The sequence below is a fragment of the Myotis daubentonii genome, chromosome 13 (genome assembly GCF_963259705.1).
Source record: "Myotis daubentonii chromosome 13, mMyoDau2.1, whole genome shotgun sequence".
NCBI classification, from domain to species: domain Eukaryota; kingdom Metazoa; phylum Chordata; class Mammalia; order Chiroptera; family Vespertilionidae; genus Myotis; species Myotis daubentonii.
Genome location: NC_081852.1, coordinates 20,213,697 through 20,239,180, shown reverse-complemented (window position 1 = coordinate 20,239,180; position 25,484 = coordinate 20,213,697). Strand labels below are relative to the sequence as shown.

Sequence of the window (25,484 nt, the reverse complement as noted above, 5' to 3'; positions counted from 1 at the left end):
TTTTTAAGAAGGGGAAAGAGGAAAACTGGAATTAAGAGGATTTTCCAGTCGGTGTCTGGTGGCTCATTCAGAAGGATGCCTCCGTTCCTGCTTCTCACCTGCCTCCTCATCACAATTACACCTGCAGCACCAATGGGTGAGTCTAGTATCAAGGACTTGGCATACTGAGCGTTCTGTTGTAGGAAATTGCTGTTAGGTACAGGTTACTAAGAGCTAGAATCCAGTATCTACAGTACTAAGAGCTAGAATCCAGTATCATTGATAACCGATGAGCATATATTTTCAGAGAATAGCTGTTTCATGTTCCATTTAGTCCCTTGTCTGGGCAGCCAAAATTTCCATGGATCAGCCATATCCAGCAGCTTTCCACTAGCTAAATATGTGTAAAAGGACTTCTAACCTTTTATGTGCAAGGCACTTTTATAGCTACAACTTCAAGAGCAAAACAATGATTTTTAGAGTTAAGGACAGATTTCTTTTTTCTTTAATGATTTCCAGGGACTGACTGAAAGCTATAGCCCCATGAAAGGTACAGATCTGGTAAATCAAACTCTGTATTCTTGACACCTGAAAATAGGACTTTTTGCACAGACCGAGTGAATCGTAAACTGTCTCTCCTCACGGTTGGCACAAAACTGGCCAACAGGGCAAAGCTGCGGTTCCACTTAATAGATGTCTCGCTCCTTTCTCCAACAGAATTTAACTTCTACTTAGAAGAGAGTGTGAGGGCAGGCTGAGATGGAGACAACAGTCCTTCTTTTGAGTAGCTCAGTATTTTATTGACCCTTATTTACATCTTCAGAGGAACTCAGGCCTTGCTCTTGCACCTTTATGGACACACATTAAAAATAGGCTTGAAAAAAACCACCAAAACAATAACTCAATACTACCTAATATCTAGTCCATATTTAAATTTTAAAAAAAAATAGGCTTGAGACCCCAAGGACATGAAAACTAAATGTAATGTGGTACCCTGGATGAAATCCTGGAACAGAGAAAGGCCAAGGCAAAACTGAAGAAAATCTAAAAAACTATGTACTCAAGTTAATAATAATGTAGCAACATTGGTTCATTGATTGTGGCAAAGGTACCACGTATGATGTATCATAATAGGGAAACCAGGTGGGGGTGGGGGAACTCTTTGTACCATCTTCTCCATTATTCTCTAAGTCTGAAGCTGTTTTAATCATCTACTTTAAAAAGATGGGGCTGAGCTCAGTTTAATCGCCCTGAATCTGCTGCTAGGACAGCCAAGAGCCTCTTAAGCAAAAGTCATCCTCCCCTCAACATCCATTCCCCTTCCCATTCTCTTTCCTTTCTTACTCTCCTCAGTGCCTCCTGCACCTCCCAATGATACACCTGTCCCTCCCCAGGCTTATGCTACACACACACAGACACACACACACACACACACACACACACACACACACACACACACACACCTCCTGCACCTCCCAATCATACACCTCTCCCTCCCCAGGCTTATGCTACACACACACAGACACACACACACACACACACACACACACACACACACACCTCCTGCACCTCCCAATCATACACCTCTCCCTCCCCAGGCTTATGCTACACACACACACACTTCCTGCACCTCCCAATGATACACCTGTCCCTCCCCAGGCTTATGCTACACACACACACACACACACACACACTTCCTGCACCTCCCAATGATACACCTGTCCCTCCCCAGGCTTATGCTACACACACACACACACACACACACACACACACACACACACACTTCCTGCACCTCCCAATGATACACCTGTCCCTCCCCAGGCTTATGCTACACACACACACACACACACACACACTTCCTGCACCTCCCAATGATACACCTGTCCCTCCCCAGGCTTATGCTACACACACACACACTTCCTGCACCTCCCAATGATACACCTGTCCCTCCCCAGGCTTATGCTACACACACACACACACACACACACACACACACACCTACCTCCTGCACCTCCCAATGATACACCTGTCCCTCCCCAGGCTTCTAACACACACACACACACACACACACACACACACACTTCCTGCACCTCCCAATGATACACCTGTCCCTCCCCAGGCTTCTAACACACACACACACACACACACACACACACACACACACCTACCTCCTGCACCTCCCAATCATACACCTCTCCCTCCCCAGGCTTCTAACACACACACACACACACACACACACACACACGCACGCACACACACGCACACACACACACACCTCCTGCACCTCCCAATCATACACCTCTCCCTCCCCAGGCTTCTAACACACACACACACACACACACACACACACACGCACGCACGCACACACACGCACACACACACACACCTCCTGCACCTCCCAATCATACACCTCTCCCTCCCCAGGCTTCTAACACACACACACACACACACACACACACACACACACACACACACACACACACGGTGCTCAAGGGAGAACTGGGGAAGGAGGGGAAGGGTAGTGGGGGGAGGGGCGGGGAATGCTTGTCCTGGTTGGAGAGGGAAATGAGGAAAGAAGTAGGGAAGGGAAAGGAGAGGGCGGGGAGAGGGAAGCCCAGTGGTTGACGGGAAGAAGGCAGGGAGGGAGGGAGAAGGAAGGGAGGAGAGAGGGGCTCCAGCACTGAGCCTGACGGGAGGGGCGGCCGGGGTGAGGAGGATGTAAGGGTTGGGGGCTTTGGCTCTGCAAACCTCGGAACGAAGGGCGGGACTTGACATCATCTCTCGGCGCTGGGTCACCGTGAGGTGCCGACCCTGGGGGTGCACAGGCGTCCCCGCGTCCCCGGAGTGGGGACCCCAGAGGGGTGGCCGGCAGGGCGGCTGGCAGGCGAGAGGGCGAAGGGAGAGTTGGGGGGGGAGCAAAGGGGGTTCCTGACTCGACATTTGAAAGGGAACCACGGGGCTGTTCTTCCTGCAGCACTTCCATCTGAGGGGTACATATGTCCACAATTTAGGGTGCCATAGGCATTGTACCAAGCTCTGCTCCACGATGAGAGGCTGAGCACAGGAATTAACAGCTGATTAAAGGATGGAAGTGCTGCCTTAAAAGGGGTTGGAGATGAAAAGATGAATGTGTATATTTAATGTTAGAAATATTGGGTGGGTAACTTTTTAAAATATATCATTTATTTATTTTCAAGGAGATCATAGGGAAATTTTTCCTGTTTGTGCCATATCTCCCCTACAACAGGAGAGAAAGCGAATTTTTAACAAACAGCACAAGAAATGACAGTTGAATTTAAGGAAAAACTTTATAATTCATGAAATAGTTATTGAGTAGTTTAGGAATGTCTGTAAAAGCCATTACAAGTTGAGTACCTAACCATTTCTTATAAAATTAGAGCCAAGGAAATGAACCAAATATTTCTATGAATTTATGATCACCTGTGAAATTCCCTGAAAACCCACAGCTGGGAGAGCTGATGAAGGAATTTTTCCCTTTTGAGAGGGAGAGAGTCTAAATGAGGACACTTCTTCCCCTGAAGGGGGACAGCAAACTATAAACTAGGGCTCAGTTGGGGTCCCGCAGGGACCTGGTAAAAGAGACGGTTGCTCCTGCCATGGGCAACTCTGCAAATGAGTTATTTCCAGAAAGTGCAGTATCCTAGTTATTTCCTGTCTCAAACTGTCATATGCTGGTTGGCCATTAGCACTAAGCTACACACTCCTCTATATATGGGTGAAGTTTAGAGAGCAAATTTGAGTTTGAAATGTAGACTGGGAAAATCCAAAATACTTTCTAGACAACTTAGATTTTATGATCATGGTCCATTTACATTTAATTATTGTGCCTTGTTTGCTAAAACTGAAATTCCTGCCCACAAAATGTATCAGCTGTCATGTGAATTCCCTGCCTACAATATCAGTTAGGTCAGCCTGACATGCATTAAAAAGAACAGTACTCTATGGCTGGTCTCCTTTCTAGAACTTCTGGGTTTTATAGGTTCATACAGACAGTTTGCCTACATTATTCAATGTTTCTCTGAAACTGAGGGAAACAGTGAGACTATTGGGGATATTGATGTGTTTGGTCATTAAAATGTTTTTGATGAGACATTTGTCCACGTGCTAAAAATGCATGCTTGAAAATTCTACTCTATTATCCACAGTGATGCCATGGCTAGTGGTGAATATATAAAGTTTACAACATTCTCAATAAGCCGATGGAATATATCCACTTTGAAACTATCTTTGGTAACTACTTGCCAGTATTCTGTGTATTTCAAAGCAGGTGACATGTGCCAGAGGCCTTTTCCTTTTCAGTGGAATGAGTTTTACACATTTGTTATCAAATCAAGCTTCCCGCTAGTGCAAAATTCCATCTTGCCTACAAATGGCCATCCAAATATTTTTTGAAAATTTCCAAAGACTCATCCATTCCTCTCCATTACTGAGTAACTAAACGAATGTGCTTCCCCATAACAATTTGTTCTTGTTTTTGTAACAGTATACCTATTCCTCTTCCACAAGCCCAGTCCAGATGTTTGAAAAGTGATATGTATATTTTTCAGCCTTCTTTTCTCCGAACTATAGTTCTCCGCTTCTTCCCCAGTAAATAATTTTAGGCTTCCTTCTAAGTCTGGTCACCTTCCTCTGGATACCAAGTTTGTCCATTACTTTCACAAAGTATAGCCTCCAGGTGTGGACACAATACTCAGAATATTGTCTGACCAGGGCAGAGTTCAATGAGACTGCAACCCTAACCTCCCTGGTTCTGAACAACTCTCTTTCCATCAATTGATTACCATGGATGAAAAACTTAGCCCAGTGCTGACACTGAACCTTAGATAGATTTGAAGTAATTTAAGAAAAGGCGTTTGTGAAACATGTGTAAGCCAGCATGGGGAATCTTAAACAGCTACTTTTTGGAACTTTAGATTCTTTCTTTCTGAACCCCAGAAAGCCAAAATGCAGGACCAAGGGGGTGGACCCAGGATGTTGTCTCTGTGAACTGAAATATCACAGAGGTGCCTCTGAGGTGTCCTTTCCCTTCCCAGCCCTAGATCCTTGTTCTGCTTACATCAGTCTGAATGAGCCCTGGAGGAACACTGACCACCAATTGGATGAATCTCAAGGTCCACCTCTATGTGACAACCATGTGGATGGGGAGTGGTACCGCTTCACGGGCATGGCGGGGGATGCCATGCCCACCTTTTGCATACCAGAAAACCACTGTGGAACCCACGCACCTGTCTGGCTCAATGGCAGCCACCCTCTAGAAGGTGATGGCATCGTGCAACGCCAGGCCTGTGCGAGCTTCAATAGGAACTGCTGCCTCTGGAACACCACGGTGGAGGTCAAGGCTTGCCCCGGAGGCTACTACGTGTATCGTCTGACCAAGCCCAGTGTCTGCTTTCATGTCTACTGTGGCCGTGAGTACCTTCTCTGTGCTCTTTATCCTCCCCCGCAAGGCATCAAGGAGAAAATTGCCATAGGAAATTCAGTTATGGTAGAATCTCAGAGTCCGAATAGCACGGATTTAGGGCCACATATACCTCCAGGTTGTGATTTCTGAGTTCTCTTCTTAAGTTTCTGAAAAATTTCTGGAGACTAGAAAGGGGCTATGCCTGTGATCATTTTTGCTTTATTTTGTCTTCACTCCTTTTGAACAAGTCATTAGAAAATGAAATGTTGATTTAGGTTATCTAAGTAGAGGATTTCCAACATTTTTTGAGTATGGAGAATCCCTTTTTAAATACATATTAGACATCCATGTGATAGCATTGTGCTTAGTATCCATTGATCTTTTAAAAAATTATATGGGAAGAAGCTACTTTAGGTCAGTAATACTTTTAAATAAATTTTTGTTTTCTCAGTCTCTTCAAATTATATATATTTAAAAAATAGAGTACATAGAAAAGTAGGAGATAATGTTAATTTATTTTTAAAATTTATCTTTATTATTGAAAGTATTACAAATGTCCCTTTTTTCCCCCATTGACTCTCTCCTCCTCACTCCTGTCCCCTCCCAGGCCTTCACCCCACTATTGTCTGTGTCCATGGCTTATGTGATATGAGATAATGTTTATTTAACCCATAGCTCGTATCTGTGAGGTATTAGATTTGCAGAATCTATGGCCAACCAAGGGCCTGTGGATCTGAAGCTGGAAATCATTGATCTAAATGACAAAAGATGTTCCTGGGTGGTATGTCTTCCCATTGGGTTTATGTAATCCCTGAACAATGAGAGTTCTCTGGGTGTTGGCTAGAAGCTAGTATCCCATGACTGAACTCAGGAATGAGGGTCCTCTGGTCCTAGTCTGTCACAAAAGATCATCTTTATCCTTCCATAGATTTTTATGACATCTGCGATGAGGACTGCCACGGCAGCTGCTCGGATACCAGCGAGTGCAGGTGCGCTCCAGGGACCGTGCTGGGCCCCGACAGGCAGACATGCTTTGGTAAGAAACTAATCTTGAAGTAGAAACAGACTATTTAAAGATCAAAGGGACAAATCAAAAACTCTTCCTGACTCAGACCTCCATCGTTTTTTCAGTCTGTGCCTCAGAACACCTGGAATGGTGTTTGCCCTTGTAGTTCATAACTAAAGCTTTAAGCCAGATTTATGGCATGGTTAGGTGTAGTCTAGAATCGTTCTGTGCAATACAGGAGTCCCTGGCCATGAGTGGTTATGGAGCTCTTGAAATAGAGTGACTGAAAAACAGAATTTTAATTTTACTTAATTTTAATTTAAAAACTGATACTTGATTCAGTCATTGAAAAACTGAAAATATTTGGAATAACTTGAGTAGCCAACTGTAAATTTTATGACTCTATACAGATCAAGTATTTCTCATGAAAATTTAACATCCAAATTGAGACAGGCTATAAGTATAAAATATACACTGGGTTTTGAAGACTAGTTTTAAAAATGTAAAATATCTCAATAATTTTAATATTGATTATATATTGAGATGAAACATTATGGACATATTGGATTAAATCAAGTATTTATTAAAATTAATTTTACCATTTTCTTTTAAGAAATGTTTAAATATAACTACAAGAAAGATTTTAATTACTTGTGTAACTTGCTTTGTATTTCTATTGGATAGCTTTGGTCTACAATTATCTAAGGACAGACTCCTACAGCTTTATTAATATACTTTTGGTTTCTCTGAGTGGCAAGAGTTGGATTGCTTGTGGGAAATCCAGAGTTGTTTAATTGTTGCTTTGTTGTTGAAAAACCCAAGACTGAAGAGCCTTTCTTTTCCCTTTAATGTTATGAATCTTTTTGTATTCAGACTCAAATGGACTTAAAAGAAGTCTAGTGAGAAAGGGGAGGCCTGCCCCACACCTTCTCAAGAAGAACGGTAGCAGGTTAGAATGGGATAGGGAATTAGAGCGAAAGGCATATAAATGGCTTAAGAAAAGCTATTGTTCTTCAGTCCCCTAAATGAGACCCACTGACCATGCTATGGAGCATGTTTAGCCCTCCCACAACAGTTGTTAGCGCTCTTACAAGGTCCATTTTGACTATGTGACTTAATGCTAAAATGTTTGGGTGCAGGAGACAATGGTTCCTGTAATTTCCCCTCTCCCCTTGCACAACACACATGGACACACATCTGTTGGAAAATATTTGGCTTTTATTTAAAGGCAGGACTTTTTTCATTCATTTCTCTTATTTTTGGTTTTTAAATATAATTGACATACAATATTATGTTAGTTTCATATGTACAACATAAGGATTTGACATTTATATACTTTACAATGTGATCTCCACAATAAGTCTAATTCATTCATTTTTTTGCTTTTATTTTAATATAACTTTGAATAGCTAATATATTTAAACTAGAGGCCCGGTGCACAAAATTCATGCATTCGAGGGGTTCCTCAGCCCAGCCTGCACCCTCTCACAGTCTGGGAGCCCTCAGGGCATGTCCAGCTGATGGTGGGGAGCAGGCCTAACCTGGCAGTCGGACATCCTTAGTGTGACGCAGAGGTGGGAGAGGCTCCTGCCACTGCCACTGCACTCCCCAGCTGTGAGCCCAGCTTCTGGCACACTGACCACTAGGGGGCAGCTCCTGTATTGAGTGTCTTCCCCCTGGTGGTCAGTGCACATCATAGCGACCGGTCGTTCTGCTGTGCGGTCAATTTGCATATTAGCTTTTTATTATATAGGATAGTTCCTAAATTAAATAGCATGAAAGGTATACAGTGCAATGTCTAGCTCTCTCCATTTGTCCCATTTCCTCCTCACCCCATTCCAAGTAAACTCTTATATTATTTCCTTATGTGCTTCCAGTATTTTCTCAGGCAGGTATAAAAATGCAAATATAGGTATTAATATCTATTTCCCCCTTTTTTACACCAAAGGTCAAATATCATACACATCATACATGCCTTTTGCTTAACAGTTTATCTTGGACACCTTTGCCTACCAGTACCTAGGGAACAGACCGCAGTTCCTACCTGGAGTCTGTCCATCAGTTTCAGGGAGATCATGAATTCCCTGAAATTACAGGCAAAGTTTATGTGCATGTGTCAATTTTCTCCTAGTTTTTTTTCTCTTTGATGTAATATAGTTTTTATTATTTAGTTTAAATTATGTAATTTTTTTCAGGCAGAGAGAAGAGTATCCTATCTAATAAAAGAGAAACATGGTAATTGGCGTACTGCTGCTATCCTTCCCATTGGCTAATCAGGGCGATATGCAAATTAACTGCCAGCCAAGATGGCAACCGGCAGCCAGGCAGCTTGAAACTAACATGAGGCTTGCTTGCTTCAGTGACGGAGGACTCCAATGTTCCCCACCTGCCGCTGCAGGCCTCTGAGCTGGCAGTTTGAAACATGGTTACAAAAATAGAAGCTAAACAAAACCCCAGAAACCAGCTTTCAGCTAGCCGGGATCTCAGACCAGGAGTTGATACAGAGTTTCGATTGTAGAACCTAAACAAACCAGATACCTGCTTTCAGGAGTGGAGCCTCAGAGCTCAAGCTGGCTCAGAATAAAAAAAAAAGAAAAGAAAAAAAGAAGCAGTTGGGAGCTTCAGTCCCAACCTGAAAACAGCCCTCAGCCCCTCACCCAGACTGGCCAGGCACCCCAGTGGGAACCCCCACCCTGAAGGGTGTGTGACCAGCTGCAAACAGCCATCATCCCCTCATCCAGGCTGGCCAGGCACCCCAGTGGGGACCCCCACCCTGATCCGGGACACCCTTCAGGGCAAACCAGCCAGCCCCCACCCATGCACCAGGCCTCTATTCTATATAGTAAAAGGGTAATATGCCTCCCAGCACCAGGATCAGTGGAGCCGGGAGGTCTCCCGGCACCGGGATCAGCATGACAGGGGCCAGCGCCCAAACCCCCTGATCGCCCTGCAGCTCTGTGTGTGACAGGGGGCGGGGCCACAACCTCCCTATCGGCCCTGCTCTGTTCCTGACAGGGGAAGGCGCCCCAACCCCCTGATCGGCCCTGCTCTGTGCCTGATAGGGGGGAGCTCCCCAACCTCCTGATTACCCTGCGGCTCTGTGTGTGACAGGGTGCAGTGCCCTAACCCCCCCACCCCACGGGCCCTGCTCTGTGTGTGACAGGGTAGAGCCATAACCTCCCCATTGGCCCTGCCCTGAGTGTGAGAGTGGTGGCACCCCAACACCCTGATCGGCACTGCTCTGTGGGTGATAGAGGGCGGCGCCCCAACCCCTCCACCCCATGGGCCCTGCTCTGTGTGTGATGGGGTAGAGCCATAACCTCCCCATCGGCCCTGCCCTGAGTGTGACAGGGGGGAGCTCCCCAACCCCCTGATCGGCCCTGCTCTGTGGGTGATGGAGGGCAGCGCCCCAACCCCCTGATGGGCCCTGCTCTGTGCGTGACGGGGGGAGCTCCCCAACCCCCTGATGGGCCCTGCTCTGTGCATGACAGGGGGGAGCTCCCCAACCCCCTGATGGGCCCTGCTCTGTGCGTGACAGGGGGGAGCTCCCCAACCCCCTGATTGGCCCTGCTCTGTGGGTGACAGGGGGTGGCGCCGCAACCTCCCCATCGACCCTGCCTTGAGTGTGACAGGGGGCAGTGCCCCAACCCCCCAATCGGCCCTACCCTGAGCGTGACTGAGGGTGGCATCGCAACCTCCCAATCTGCCCTGCTCTGTGCATGACAGGGGGCGGCGCCCCAATTCCCCAATCGGCCCTGCTCTGAGCCCGACCAGGGGCTGCACCTAGGGATTGGGCCTGCCCTCTGCCACCCAGGAGCAGGCCTAAGCCAGCAGGTCGTTATCTCCCGAGCGGTCCCAGACTGCGAGAGGGCACAGGCCGGGCTGAGGGGACCCCGCCCCCCCCACCCGAGTGCACAAATTTTTGTGCACCGGGCCTCTAGTAGGAAAATAATATAACAGATACTCATGTACCCAGATTTGACTATGGTTAAGTTTTTCTCTTTTTTTAAAATAAAATTTTACAGATACAAGTAAAATCATCTCAGTCCATCTCATTTTTCTCTCTTGCCCTCCAGGGGGAGTCAGTGTTTTGAAGTTAGTGTGTGTTCTTCTAGTCCCTGTTTTTATGCTTTTATTATTCATACATGTACCCATAACAATATGTAGCAGTGCTTTGTGTGTTCTTAAAATTAACATAAAAATTATACCTGACCCCATAAAGGTGGAATTGCTGGGGCATAGGATCAAAGTCAGGCTGTAAATAACAACAGACCCCCAAATAACAGTGGCTTAAATAATAGAAGCTCATTTCTCCTTCACATCAATCAGGCTTGAGGTAAGCAGGTCAGCCCTGCCACAGAGGCCTGGCCTGAGCACTGCTGTGGCCACCTCCAGGAGGGCCGCCAGTGCCTCTTACCCTCTTACCACCCACTGAAGGTTCTAATCTCATTGACTATATTTTTAACATGTTCAACATGTTTGTTTCTCAATTCTGTCTTATCCTTTTACACATTTATTTTGGTTGCTATCTTTTTTTAAAAAAACAACAACAGCATGTTTTATTGATTTTTTAAAGAGAGGAAGGCAAAGGGATATATGGAAACATTCGGCTGCCTCCTGCACACCCCCTACTGGGGATCGAGCCTGCAACTTGGGCATGTGCCCTGACCAGGACTTGAACTAGGGACCTCTTGGTTTATGGGTTGGTGCTCAACCACAGAGCCACACCAACTGGGCAACTATCCTTCCTTTTATCTGTTTGGTGATTTTTTAAAATCCTCGTATTATGGATTTTTCTGGATCATTTTGTTTATCTCCAATCCAAAGCCCCTTGTTTGTTATCTTGCCAACTCTCTCTTATAGGAAATTATTTCCTCATGGTTAGTATTTCATGGCAAACCATTTTCTGATGTAATTGTTGTTTTCGGGGCAGTGGGTGGGGAGATTCTATTCTTATCACCCAGTTTATGGAAGTTTTACTGCAGAACAGTTTTCCAAATGCTCTGTCAGGCATCACAGAAACTTCACAGTCCAGGCCAAGTTTTACATCCATTTCTGGCTGCAATATCCCCACACCATGTGGGAAGTGTAAGTTCACACGTCAGCTGTGGCAGGACTGGGCGTGGGGCTCCCGCGGTTTCTGGAGGCTTTTTCTCTCCTAGAGATTCAGGCCGAGAGCTTCCTTACTGCCTCCCTGGGCCTCGCAGCAAATGCTTCTCCCCAACTCATTATGGGGATACCTTTGCCAGGATCCCAGACAGGGTTTCAGTTCCTGCTCATCTCCGCCCCTGGGCCCAAGGCCATGCTTCCTCCCACCTCGGGGGTGTTTAAACCCCGCTCCCTGGCTTAGGTCCTATGTCCCACCCATGACAAACTTAGCTCCCACGCTTCCTTTTCTTTTGTTTGTAGAAGGAAGGGGGTCGACATTTATTGCCAGTTGTGCATTTTTTTATGGCAAGAGTCCCTTCTTTCGTCAGATCCTTACAATGACTTAACAATTGTGAAGTACAATGTGAGAATATTTCAACATTTAAGAGAGATTTCGAGGGCAGTTGCTCGTGTATGGCAGAAGACTGCCTCAGAAACGTCAGATATTTTCTTCTGCAATGTACGTTCCTTTAATGCCTTTAGAACACGGTTTGATTTATAAGTTTTTATTTATTTGGCAAATCTTCAGGAGCTCATGGGAGTAAGTGAGATTCTCAGCAATGCAAATAAATAGGTGAACGTAGGCGACAAAAGGAACTTTATTTCCCCCACAGCTTTGCCCTTAGGAGGGAATTGGCGAGGGCGTAGGTGCCTTCTGCTTCAGCAGAGGGCAGATGGACAAATAACTTGGTTGAGGAGTCCTGGTTGATAGACGTGATTATACTGGATCTCAGCGAGGGGGTTGGGCTGTGGAAAGTGTATCAGCAGGAACTGAAAAGATGTGGAGATTCTGCTAAGGGGGTTGAGGGTTTAAGTTGCTCAGCACCATGCACATGGTGTGTTTCTTTTCTACAGATGAAAATGAATGTGAACAAAACAATGGTGGCTGTAGTGAGATCTGTGTAAACCTCAAAAATTCATATCGCTGTGAGTGTGGGGCTGGCCGTGTGCTAAGAAGTGATGGCAAGACTTGCGAAGGTGAGAATGGGTAAGGAGGATTCAAGTCGGGAGCCCAGGCCATTGGCTTATTCTCTGCTGTCCATGAAACTGCCCAGTGTCAGAAGAGAGTAACAGTGCGGCTGTGTAAGGAAATGAGAGGGGTTCATCATCGTCGAGGATGCTTGCAGATGGAAGTCACTGTTAACTTGGTCTCCAAGGTTTCACAGAAGGGAGTTGCATTTTGCAAGAGGTGAAGAGCCACATATTTGGAAAATAAAACTGGGTATTCTGTGTTTCTCAAACTTTAACGTGCCCACAAATCACCTGGGTTCTTGTTAGAATGCAGATTCTGGTTTAGCAGGTCTGGGATTGGGCCAAGACATTTCTAAATAACCAACTTCAAGGTGACACCTATGCTTTGGCTCCAAGGAGCACACTGGGAGTAGCAAGGTAATAGAGGCGGGTCACATAACAAGTGGTTTAGAGCAGCGATGGGGATACAGAAGGACTGATGATCCAACCAACTGGCAAGAACTCCGATCCATCTAGCTGGTCCAATCAAATTCTATTCTGTTCCTCTTACACCAATAATGCTCTTATAGAATTTTGAATTGAGCAAACTAAATATTACAGCAATTAAGAAATGACTTCCCCCCAAACATAGTAACCATTAAAATACAGACAAATCCAGATTGAAGGGAATTCTACAAAATGACCAGCTTAAGTGTGTAGGGCTGTGGGTATTGTAAGATTGCTCTTTGTAGCTCTAACATTTAATACCCGTATTTTGTGGGCTTTCCTACATGTCTCAGTGACTGTTAGGCCCCAGTGATACTGTGACGAGTTAAGTTAAGCTCCGGTGCAAAGTGCCATCCCAAGAACCAGAATTTTGGGGAAAGAGGGCTCCAAGATCATCCCCTTTTCTTTTGGTTTTTATTGCAGACATTGAAGGATGCCACAACAGCAATGGCGGCTGCAGCCATTCTTGCCTTGTGACTGAGCGGGGCTATCAGTGTGAATGTCCGCGGGGCTTGGTGCTGTCTGAGGACAACCACACTTGCCAAGGTAGTACTTGCAGGGATTGACTCTGCTCTGATTCATGCTTCCTCTCCCCGTCCCATCGCCCTGCCTTCCTCACCCACATGTGTCAAGATTCTCATCTTTTAGAACGCCAGCTCTTTCAGCAGTGTGTGTTCCTGCATCTTCATCCTGGAAACATTCAAAAGAGAAAAGGTCTAAGAAAAGATTACAAAAAAACCCCCAAACAAAACAATTTTACTTTGCTTTTTTAAAAAGTGTGGTGAAAAATATATAACATAAAATGTACCATCCAAACCAATTTGACGTGTATAGTTCAGTAGTGTTAAGTATATTCACAATGTTGTGTAACACATCTCCAGAACTTGTTCACCTTGCAAATCTGCAACTCTACACCCATTTAATAACTTCCCATCTCCCTCTCCCCCAGCATACAGTATTTGTCTTCTTGTGACTGACCTATTTCACTTAGCATAGTGGCCACAAGGTTCATCCATGTTGTAGCATATGACAGGATTTCCTTCCTTTATAAGGCTGAGTAATATCCCGTTGTATGGATGTACCACATTTGTTTACTCAGTCATTCATGGATGGGCATTTGGGTTGCTTCTACCTCTTGACCATTGTGAATGGTGCTGCTATGGATGTGGGTGTGCAAATATCTTTTTGAGATCTTGTTTTTCATTCTTTTCGATGAATACCCAGAAATGGGATTTCTAGATCATTCAGTTTCCTTTGCTTTTTCATCTTTTATTTTTTCCCCCTCTAATTTCTGTTACTAATTGTAAGGCTAATACTCAATTTAGACGTGTAAGACATCGATGCAGTTCTTCTGTTTTCTAGCAGATTATTGGGCTGTGAAACTAAGTGGAAAGTCCTAGAGAACTGATTCTTCTCCCTGCACTTACAATACGAACCTCAATAATCCTCTGAGAACTGTTTTCTGGAAATCTGGTTATTTCTGTCCAGAACATTATTTTATTCATCCAGCAAATATTTAGTGAGCAACTATCTCTGACTTCTTTTTACTATACCATTTGTAAATATTGATATTCTCCTCAGATATTTCCAGACGGTACCCATATATATTCCTTTTAAGGTATTTGTAGAGTTGGAAGAAATGAACATGGGAACGCTGAGGGAAAGCAACCTTTTTATATTCAGTGCAAGTGCAATTTATAGCCAGAGTTATGGTTTATTGAACAGTACAAAGACAATTTAGAACTCCTCCCCAAGCGCACCAACACTGCTTTTATTACCTGTTTTATGGAGCAGTAATTAACAGTAAAGTCAAAGCAGGACCATTATATAATTTAAGCCTGTATCCAAGCAAGTCATTTTCTGGATTGCCAATAAATTGTGTTTGTGCTAAAAGTTAATCCTCCAGGTGCCTCAGTTCATGGAGTTATGCTAGCCAGACTTTGAAATGTCTGTCGAATTGAAACTTGAACCTACTAGTTCCTCATTTGGGAGGTAATATACTCCGGAGCATTATTTGACCACAGCCTTGGGAGTTAAGAGTCCTGGTTTTATTCACCAACTTGTTTAGAGCCTCATAGATCTCCTTGAGGATAGAACAAAAGGCTGAAGCTGCATGATGGTGAAATTAATTCTTCTAGAAGCCTTCCCTCAGGTTCTCGGTTCTAACAGCAGCCCCTTTCTGCCGCAGTCCCCGTGTTGTGCAAGACCAACACCATCGAAGTGAGCGTCCCCAGGGACCTGGTGGGCGGTCTGGAGCTCTTCCTGACCAACACCTCCTGCCGAGGCGTGTCCAATGGCACCCACGTCAACATCCTCTTCTCCCTCAAGACGTGTGGCACCGTGGTCGATGTAGGTTCCTCCTGGAGGACACTGGGGAATGACCAAAAGCCGATCGTTGGGGAGGTAGTAGACAGAGGTATGCGGTACAGCTTGTCTGAGAGGAGATATTTCCACATGAAAGAATGGATTTCAAAAAATCTAATGCCACTCATTTAACCAATCTATTATTGTGCATGTGCTGTGGTCCTGGCACCATGGGGATAGAAAGTTAAAACAAATTCTACTATTTCTGTTCTCAAATTGCCTGACCTCCAACATGTGTAGACCTTGTCCTGAGTGCATCAGCACCAGTATTGTCTTACATGAAGAAAGCGACTGATACACATGGTGGTCCATTTATGAGGCAGCAATGAGTCCAAGTATTGAACCATTTGGAGGCAAAAGGTTTGTCCTTTCATCCAGGACTCTGTGCACATCCCTCTGCGGGGGAGCCTAAGGGATACGAAATAAAGATTCCTGGTTTTTAGAAACATATACAGTAGTATTGAGATGACAATACACACGAAATATAAAAAAAAGAGAGATAGTGATCCAGGTGAGAGGGGCTGTAGGAAGCCAGAAAGGGACAGACTCTGGAGCAGCCAAGACAAGTAGGCCTTGAACTGGGGCGGAAGCATGAGTGTGGTTGATGCGTGGTTGACAGGCGGAGAGCAGAAGAACGGGCATTTCAGATGGAAACAAATGAGCCAGTCCCAGAGACGGGAATCCCTACGCTTATGCTGGGCATGGGCCTGACTGGCAAGGAATTCGTTTTGGAAGAGAAAACGAAGAGAGATGCTCCCAGAGATCTGCCTTGTGCGCTAGGGTGAGGGCTTGGGGTTCAGCAGGCCCTGTCGTGATGACATCAGACGTGTGCAGGAAGGAGGGGAAAAGAGGACCTGGATCCTGGGGAGAGTGCAGAGGCCCTTGTCATCACTTAGTGAAACAAATAGTTTTTTATTGAATCTGATGAAGAAAATATCAGAGCGCTAGTAAGACCTGGGGTGAGATATGGAGGAGATGTTCCAGGAGAAGGCGGTGTGTTTATTCTATCTGTGCACAATGGCATGGAAATGCCCCCTGAGGCGCCAGGCGAGGCTGGACACAAAGAACTGAAAATCAAGTAGCAGCTCGAGTTCTGCGTGTGGATGAGGTCAGCACCAGGTTGTGCTGCAGCAGGATCAGCAGGTCTAGTCGTACAGAAAACGTAACACACAGAAGCTGCTCTCTCCCAGAACATACGAGCTTTGACTTTGCTGGTTCTGCATAGCTCGGGTTTTCTGAGTAATATTCAAAGGAATGTGTGGGTTGGCCACGAAGTAGTATGCAAAAAATTATTAAAAGCTTCAGGCTTCAGCAACCAAATTTCTAACGTGTTTTGAGGTTTGGAGATGGTTATGATTAAGAGGAGGGGGGGGAAACTGTAGAAATGAAAGTAAAATCTCTTTCCTCTCTTACCCCCGGCCTGGCTCAGGTGGTAAATGACAAGATCGTGGCCAGCAACCTTGTGACAGGTCTACCCAAGCAGACCCCAGGGAGCAGCGGGGACATCATCATCCGGACCAGCAAACTGCTGATCCCCGTGACCTGCGAGTTCCCGCGCCTGTACACCATTTCCGAAGGATACGTTCCCAACCTTAGAAACGCCCCGCTGGAAATCATGGGCCGCAGTCACGGCATCTTCCCGTTCACTCTGGAGATCTTCAAGGACCACGAGTTTGAAGAGCCTTACCGGGAAGCGTTGCCCACCCTCAAGCTTCGAGACTCCCTCTACTTTGGCATTGAGCCCTTGGTGCACGTGAACGGCTTGGAAAGCCTGGTGGAGAGCTGTTTTGCCACCCCCACTTCCAAGATCGACGAGATCCTGAAGTACTACCTTATCCGGGATGGGTAATTATGCTGCTTAAACCGTCTATTACTCCCAGTTCACATCCGACCTCTAAGTGCACCAGTACGCTCAGTCATTTCCCAGAATGGCTCTGCGCTCTTGCGAGCTCTTAATTAATTCAGAAACCATTTATTGACATTTTGGAGGTGGAAACTGGTGAGGGAGAGAGAGTCAAAAATGACTCCATGGGATCTGGAGTCAAATGGCCACCTAGATGCCATCAATCAAGACAAGAGGATATAAGTAGAAAAGCAGACTTGAGGTTAAAATACTGAGTGTGATAATTCTAAATAACAATATTGAATTGTAAACGCCAGCAGGATGCACAGGAAGAGAAGTTCAGGGGGCATTGGGACGTGCCTGTCAGTTAGACCCAGGAACAAGGTCAGGACCAGAGATAAAAGAGAGAATCACCCTGTTGGTGATCGAAACTGTGGGATTGATTAACCTGCTCAGAGAGGGCAGAGCGTGAGTGCCAGGTGGGGGCTGACAAGTGCGAGGGGATGAGGAACTGGAAGCAGCCAATGTAGACGCCTCTTTTAAGACGCTGGTTTGATGAAGAAGTAGTTGGTAGCTTTTAGGAGAAGAAAGACAAAGCAAATGTACTTTTGTTAGCTTGCTTTATACAAAGGGGACTTGGGTATTTCCTAAGGCTCCTGGGATTAAGAACCGTGTGTGTCTCAAGGTATCATTGGCAGCTCAGCAGTTATCACGCCCTTTGCTCACGTTCCCAGGGTGTGCACACTGAAACCCACACTCAGTGGTAGCTCATCAGGGTCCTTGTCCTCATGTCAGGGGGCATATCTCAGGCAGGTCGGGAGCTGCAGCGTAAAGGGAAATGGCCTAGTTAGGTCGCAGCCGTGCGACCTAACTGCCGTGCACGTCACTACCTGGCCCAATAGACCCTTGGAAACATCTGCTTTGCTTTTACTTCTCCACATCTCTCACCACTGCTGCTAACAATCTCTTGCTAAGTGATTTTCCATTTCTGATGCACATTAGGATCAACTGAGAAACTTAAAAAAAAAAAAAAAGCCCAGCTGGTGTGGCTCAGTGGTTGCATGTCAACCAGGCAATCATGGTTCAATTCCCAGTCAGGGCACATGCCCAGGTTGCAGGCTTGATCCCCAGTAGGAGGCATGTAGGAGGCAGCTGATCAGTGATTCTCTCTCATCATTGATGTTTCTCTCTCTCTCTCTCTCTCCCTCTCCTTTCCTCTCTGAAATCAATAAAAATATATTTAAAAATAATAATAACAAAGCCCAAACCTCATTCTCTCTATTCCACTCTTACTGACTTAATTCCAGCCCTCGTTATCTTTCAAGGGGACAGCTAATACAGCCACCTAACAACACAGCCTACTAAATTTCAGTTCTCGGCTCCAGGGTGCCTGGGTAGCCAGTCAAAAGGAAAACACACAGATTGTCACAGCCCCGTTGAAAACTTTTTAATGGCTCTTGATTTCCTTTGGTTGGTAACTGTTTACCTGAGGGAATGCTCTGGCTTCAGATTCCTGCCATCCCCTTGGCGTGCTTTTAGAGGATGGAAATCTGTCATTCTGAGCTGCTGCGGATGGCCAGGGGCAGGTCTCACAGGGACTCACAGTCCTTTGGATTTATTGCCATCTTAGAGTGATCGCCAGAAAGTTTTAAAAGGAAAAGTAGAAGTATCCTTTTTTATTTATTTTTTTTAGTCACATATTCAATGCTATGTAGATTGGGGAATTGATTTCCTTTCACGAGAAGAGTGGATTTTGGCTCCTTTTTGATTTTTTTTTTTTACAGTTTTATTGGAGTACTATTGGCAACAATAAATACACATATTTAAAGTATACAGTTTGTATATATTCATGAAGCTATGACTACCATCAAAATAGTGAGCATTTCTCTAACATCAAGAGTTCTCTTCTGCCTCATATTTCCTTTGCAAAAATAAATGTAAAATCATTCCTCACTTACTGGGAAAACATGTAATCTGCAACCTCAATTAAGCTTGTGAAGTTTATTAATATATTCATTATTCAGACTCTCAGTTAAGGACATTTTTTAAAATTCAGACAGTTCTAAGAAGCTGTGCTACTTAATTTTCCAGCCCTCAGTGCATACAAAGCAGAAAAAAGAAAGCTGTGGAAGAAATTAAAATGCTTAAAAAGTAGAAGGCAAGAACTCAAAGACACAGCTGTGTAGGCCAATTTAGTAAACAGGCAAACAGTCCCATCTCCAGTACAGTAATGGACTACAGTAATGGGGCACATGAGGTAATCCCTCAAAATAAAACCCAGCTCTCAGCGTGGCTCACTGTGCCTCCCCCTCTGACCTCTACCCTCTCCAGTTTCTGCTCAGGCCAAAGGGAACGGTGAGCAAGTCCCAAACGCTCTTGTTCCTCACACCCTCCTGCCTCTGCGCCTGCTGTTCCTCTGCCTGCAGTCTTCTTTCTTCCTGTGTGGTTTTTACCCGTCCTTCAAGATTCAGCAAGGTTATTTCCTCCATGCAGCCTTCCAGGATTCCTTCCAACCTGACTAGAAACCATCCTTCCTTCTACTTCCGCCTCAATGCCTAGCCTACAGTGAGGCTCACTGAATATTTGTGTAATGAATTATTTTTTTTAAATGTTATTTTCCATCTCCATTTATCTCCCCTTTGCCTTCTTCCACCTCTTCCCACACCCCCTTCCCTCTGACAATCACCATACTGTTGTCTGTGTTCATGAGTCTCTCTTTGTTTTTGCTTAATTTCTTCACCTTTCTCACCCAGCCCCCCAACCTCCCTCCCCTCTGACAGTAATCAGTCTTGTTTTGTAACCATGAAGTCTAATGAGTCTTTGAATAAGTATTTATCATAATAGTGCAGAGCCCTTAAATAAACATAATGTAGTTTACTTATACTTATAAATTGTTTGATGATTCATTGTCCTCAGCTTAAATTTAAATGAGGCTGGTTTCCCCTGATATTTAACACACGACTCACCTCCCTCTAGTTTGAGTTGATATATGTTCCGAGAATACAAAATAATTTCATACTAGCCTAGGCAAAGTAGAATTAGAAAGTTAATCTCCAGAAAAAGAATCTATTGAATTCCAAAATCAAATATTGGGCAACTTTTGGATGATCAATTTCTTTGGGTTGTCATATATCATTGGCCTTTCTTTTAGCACACGAACTTAAAGCTGATAGGACTAGCGTTATCTAATCACAATAAACACCAAATCAAGAGCCAGAATTTGTCCTGGGTCTTATCTGCAATGTGTTACCCAGACACAGCTCTTTCTGCCTCATTTTCTTTCTTAAGGAAAAAGTGTAGTATGTTTATTTATTTTTAAATTTAATAGTATATTTTTTAAAAATATATTTTATTGATTTTTTACAGAGAGGAAGGGAGAGAGATAGAGTTAGAAACATCTATGAGAGAGAATCATCAATCAGCTGCCTCCTGCACATCTCCTGCTGGGGATGTGCCCGCAACCCAGGTATATGCCCTTGACCGGAATCGAACCTGGGACCTTTCAGTCTGCAGGCCGACGCTCTATCCACTGAGCCAAACCGGTTTCAGCTTAATAGTATATTTTATTCAACCAAGTTTCTCCAAAATATTACCATTTCAACATCTAATCAATAAAAAATGTATTAGTGATTATTTTAATTAGACTGCTAAGTCTTTGAAATCTAGTGTATATTTACACTATAAATACATCTCAATTCATTTTTATTTTTTGTTTGGGTTTTTTTTTGGTTAATCCTCAACTGAGTATATATAATTTTCCATTGCTTTTTTATGTTGTTGTTTTTTCATAGAGAGTGGGGGGAGAGAGGAGGTGAGAGAGAAAGAAACATCAACATGAGAGAGCCGCATCAACTGCTTGCCTCTTGCACACACCCCAACAAGGAGTGGAGAGTGAGCCTGCAACCCAGGAACGTGTCCTTGACTGGGAATCAAACTCGTGACCCTTCAATGGGCAGGCTGATGCTCTAACCACTAAGAACACCGGCCAGGGCTATTTTATTTTATTTTTATAATTGATTTTAGAGAGAGAGAGAGACAGAGAGAGAGAAACACCAATTTGTTGTTCCACTTAGTTATGCCTTCATTGGTTGATTTTTGTATGTGCCTTGACCAGGGATCAAACCCGTAACCTTGATGTATCAGGACAATGCTCTTACCAACTAAGCTACCTGGCCAGGGCCTTTATGTTTTTATTCCCAATTTCCCAGCCCTACTACTTTCAGATAAAGAAAATTTGAAAATGCTGAAAGTGCCATTTTAATATTGTTACATTATTATAATAAATATTGGACTATAAGCTTTTGATTTCATAGACCGTATTATTCATCTTTACATCCTCTGCAGCACCCAGCAGAGTGGATTGCACAGATTAGATGTGCAATAGGATTTATCAGGGAGCATAATTAGAAGATGATAAAAATTAATTTCACCTAAGAAAAATGAAAATTAACACAAGATATAATAGAAACTCATTATACGTTTAGGTCCTCTTCAATTCAGAGGCATAAGATAGTCATAGAAAAACAAGTCAAGATGCCTTATTTTTAAACACTTTCATTGGGCTTTTCACTGCACTGAAAGAGCAATTAGCAATTCCTAGAAAGTGGCCTGTCAGCACAAGCAGCAGGTATCCAGTTTCACAGGCTTTTCATCTGATCCCCCCTTTCCCCTGGCCTGGTAGACAGGAACTATTAGGTATCCAAAAGAAGAAAAATATACTTGCAAAAAGAAAGTTCACTTAGACTTCATAATGGAAAAGATAATACAAGTCTGGCCCGTGGCCTTTCATCTTCAAGGAGAAAAGGTTCGTAATGCTAAACCTTGGCCTCAACCTGGAGCATCCATAATACTTCTTTTCCCCCAGCCAGCCCTGAGGTGAGCCTGAGTTCACTTTAAGCAGTAGATCTGAGATTAAAACCCCAAAACCCTGCCAAGCTACAAGTTAGTATTAAATTTGGGAAGAAGAATTAAAACGATTTGGAAGTGAATGACTTTTCCCCAATAGAACCAGTTATTTATTCTCTAAGAAACTTGGATCTTTATGCAGCTCTTTGATGCATGAATTGGGGTTGGCTCACCCTTGAATTCCCTTCAGGGGTGACTATCTATTAGGTACTCATAAATATTTATGAAATCTAAAGAAAGGCCTTCTCAAACCAATAATAAAGTATGGGAATGCAGAATTCCTGCAACATATTACGGATGAAAATACAAAAGGTACCTTTGAAATAAATACTGTTGCTGTTGCTAATACTTCAATACACTGACTTAACAGGAGGTCCTCGTGCCCAGTTTGTGGGTACAGTGAATGACAGATGGGACAGACAGTGCTAATGAGCAGGGCTGGGTCCGAAGGGAATTTCCTTTTTCCTTCATTCTCAAAAAGCTTGAGTGCAGCCCAGCCTCCTCCACCCAGTTTCCCTCTCCTTGGACCGAACGCGTTGGCCTGGGTTCTTTTTCCACCCCTGCTTAAGCAATCAAGTCTTACGTGCCACCCTGCCCTACTTTCAGCTGTGTTTCAGATGACTCCGTGAAGCAGTACACATCACGGGATCACCTAGCAAAGCACTTCCAGGTCCCTGTCTTCAAGTTTGTGGGCAAAGACCACAAGGTAAGCTGCACCCCACCCCCCTTCCCTCTTAATATCCCAACTTGGTGACATTCTCTGAGCCACATTTCTCATCTGCATTTCCTCTATGAAAAAATGCTGTCAAGTTGGCCATCTAGAAGCTTAGCACCTTCATGAATGTCATAATTATCTGCCCCCTCCCCAATAAAATAGCTGTGTTTATTCAAAGAAGATACTATATGATCACAATTTTAAATCCTTGTGGGCAGGTATGGGTGAAAAAGCCTGTGTGGTGGTCACATGGCAAAAAATATGGACAGGAAATTCACAGAAAACACAAACAGTGAAATACTCAGTGAAAGTAGTACTTAAAATGCCAATTAAAACCATTATAAGACTCTATTAATACATATTAATGTATAAAATTATAAATCACAACACGCTAAATTATAAAAAGTATACAGTGGCCTTATAAATTGGTACACTTTCTGGAAAGTTGTCTGACAATATTTAATAACTAGAAGCCCAGGGCACAAAATTCGTGCACTTGGGGGTGGGGAGGGTCCCCCAGCCTGGCCTGTGCCCTCTCGCAGTCCAGGAGCCCTTGGGGGTTGTGTGACTGACGTCACATGGCTTAAGCTACAGTTGGACATCCTTAGCGCTGCCGTGGAGACAGACTGCTGCACTTGCCAGCCATGAGCCTGGCTTCTGGCTGAGAGGTGCTCTCCTTGTGTGAGCGTACTGACACCAGGGGGCAGTTCCTGCATTGAGCGTCTGCCCCCTGGTGGTCAGTGTGTGTCATAGCGACCGGTCATTCCACCATTTGATCGATTTGCATATTAGCCTTTTATTATATAGGATAACCATAAAATAATCATGTTCTTTTTCCTAAAAATTCCAATTCTGACAATTTCTCAAAAAACAAGCAAGCAAAAGAAGAAAAGCAAGACTTGTTGGATATGTTTATAGAGCATTGTATAAGGGGAGTGGGGAAAAAAAGCCCCTAAACAAACAGGGCTGCAGTATATCAATTAGCACCGTGTTGAGCAGTTATTAAAGTGGTATAGAAATATGGAAATATAGAAAAGGGAGACATGAAAAGACTTGTCATAACAATTTGCATGCGTGTTGAAAATGCTACATTTTTAAAATGTACATACATAGCTACAGAGGTTATAAGCAACTATCTATAATAGGGTAAGGAGGAAGATTTTTGTTTGAATAGAGTTGTTGAAACATTTCAACAGAAAGAAGTGTCAGAGACCAGTGATCTTTCCCACGCTGCATGTAAGTGCATTGCTGTCCTGCCAGCTAGCTCACCGCCCCAGGAGGGCCCACTAGGGTGGCTGATCCTGATCTCCCTCCTCAGCTAGGCAGCATGCTTGGAAAGTCACCTGCCGGAAGCAGCTCGGAGAAAGGACCAGCCTTACACAGAAGTGCATGGGGGCTGATGTCATTCCTCACTCTGACGTGAGGAGTGAAGAGGCTGCCGTTATTAGGTGCTGCCTTCACAAAGGCCGCCCCGGGCCCTCCACAAGTGCATAAACTATGCATGTGGTGTTTTCAATCTCCCACAGGACTCTGTGTTTGCCGCATTACTAAGTGTGTGAATTTGGGCGAATCCCCTAACCTCTCTTTCAGTTTCCTCATCTGTAAGATGGTCATGATAACATCTACCTCAAAGGGTTGTTGTTTAGATGAAATGAGATGACATATATGAAATATTTGGTATAGTGTCTGGCTTCTAGAAAGTGCCCCACAAGCGATCGCTGTTGTCATTGTTTTTGTTCATTATGACATGCCTTTCCAGGAAGTGTTCCTGCACTGCCGGGTCCTGGTCTGTGGCAGGCTGGAGGAGCGCTCCCGCTGTGCCCAGGGCTGCCACCGGAGAATGCGGCGAGAGGCAGGAGGGGAGGACACAGCTGGTCTGCAGAGCCAGATGCTGACGGGCGGCCCAATCAGCATCGACTGGGAGGACTAGGACGCCCAACGCCCAGGCCTGGCTTCCGGCTGCCCGCCTGTTTGGAACTTCTCCCCATGACCTCTGAGGACATCAGTCAACACGCTAGATCACTGCCCTTCTCTAAACATCATGCTGTGGGTTTAGACAGACTCGCAGGACTGACGCCCTCTGATCTGGCCCAAAGGTCGGGAGAGGTCAGCTCGCTGCTGACCAACCTGACCCTGTTAGGGCTTCATCCTCCCAAGGTCAAAAGCTATGCTGTCCACACAGAAGGCAGCTCACCCTTTTCTCCCATTTCTTTTCTACAATAAATCACGTTTTATACGATGCAATAAAATCAGAAGTTGGGTATGATATTTCAAATTAAGAACTTTAAAAAATTAAATAGTTGCTTAAAACTATGACTTAAATACCCAATGATTCCTTAGCTATGTAAATAATATAATACCCTGAAATTTCAAGTCAAATACAGAATAGTTACCGGGAATTCAGAAGTTTATCAATATAAGTGTGTACTAAAAAATACTATTTGGTTTTTCTCTTGCACAATATTTTCTTTTGACATTTTTATGTTGTCTTAAGAAATATCTTCAATTAATAAATGTCATTAAATTTATTATAACATGCATTTAAGTGGTTCAATGACTGAACTTTAGATAAAATTAAAATGTGGTGTCATATGCCCTGTTATTTGGCATTCTGTGCCCTCAGACTGATAAGTGAATAGAAAAA

At 44.3% G+C, this 25,484-nt stretch overlaps 1 protein-coding gene across 1 annotated transcript; it reads left to right on the top strand.

Moving 5' to 3' along the window:
- Positions 1–25,385, top strand: OIT3 (oncoprotein induced transcript 3). The gene is made up of 9 exons (XM_059662405.1): positions 1–136; positions 5,034–5,408; positions 6,330–6,437; positions 12,411–12,533; positions 13,437–13,559; positions 15,202–15,362; positions 16,807–17,222; positions 22,732–22,831; positions 24,600–25,385. Exons 1-9 carry the CDS (start codon positions 76–78, stop codon positions 24,768–24,770), a joined length of 1,638 nt encoding a protein of 545 aa, XP_059518388.1. The 5' UTR covers positions 1–75; the 3' UTR covers positions 24,771–25,385.
- The last annotated feature ends 99 nt before the right edge of the window (positions 25,386–25,484 follow it).

Excerpts from the sequence above, each read along its gene's own strand:
- OIT3 (XM_059662405.1), top strand. The coding sequence starts at position 76 with ATGCCTCCGTTCCTGCTTCTCACCTGCCTCCTCATCACAATTACACCT. Across the intron at positions 5,409-6,329 it reads CTTTCATGTCTACTGTGGCC|ATTTTTATGACATCTGCGAT; the intron begins GTGAGTACCTTC and ends ATCCTTCCATAG. Across the intron at positions 15,363-16,806 it reads CGTGTGGCACCGTGGTCGAT|GTGGTAAATGACAAGATCGT; the intron begins GTAGGTTCCTCC and ends GGCCTGGCTCAG.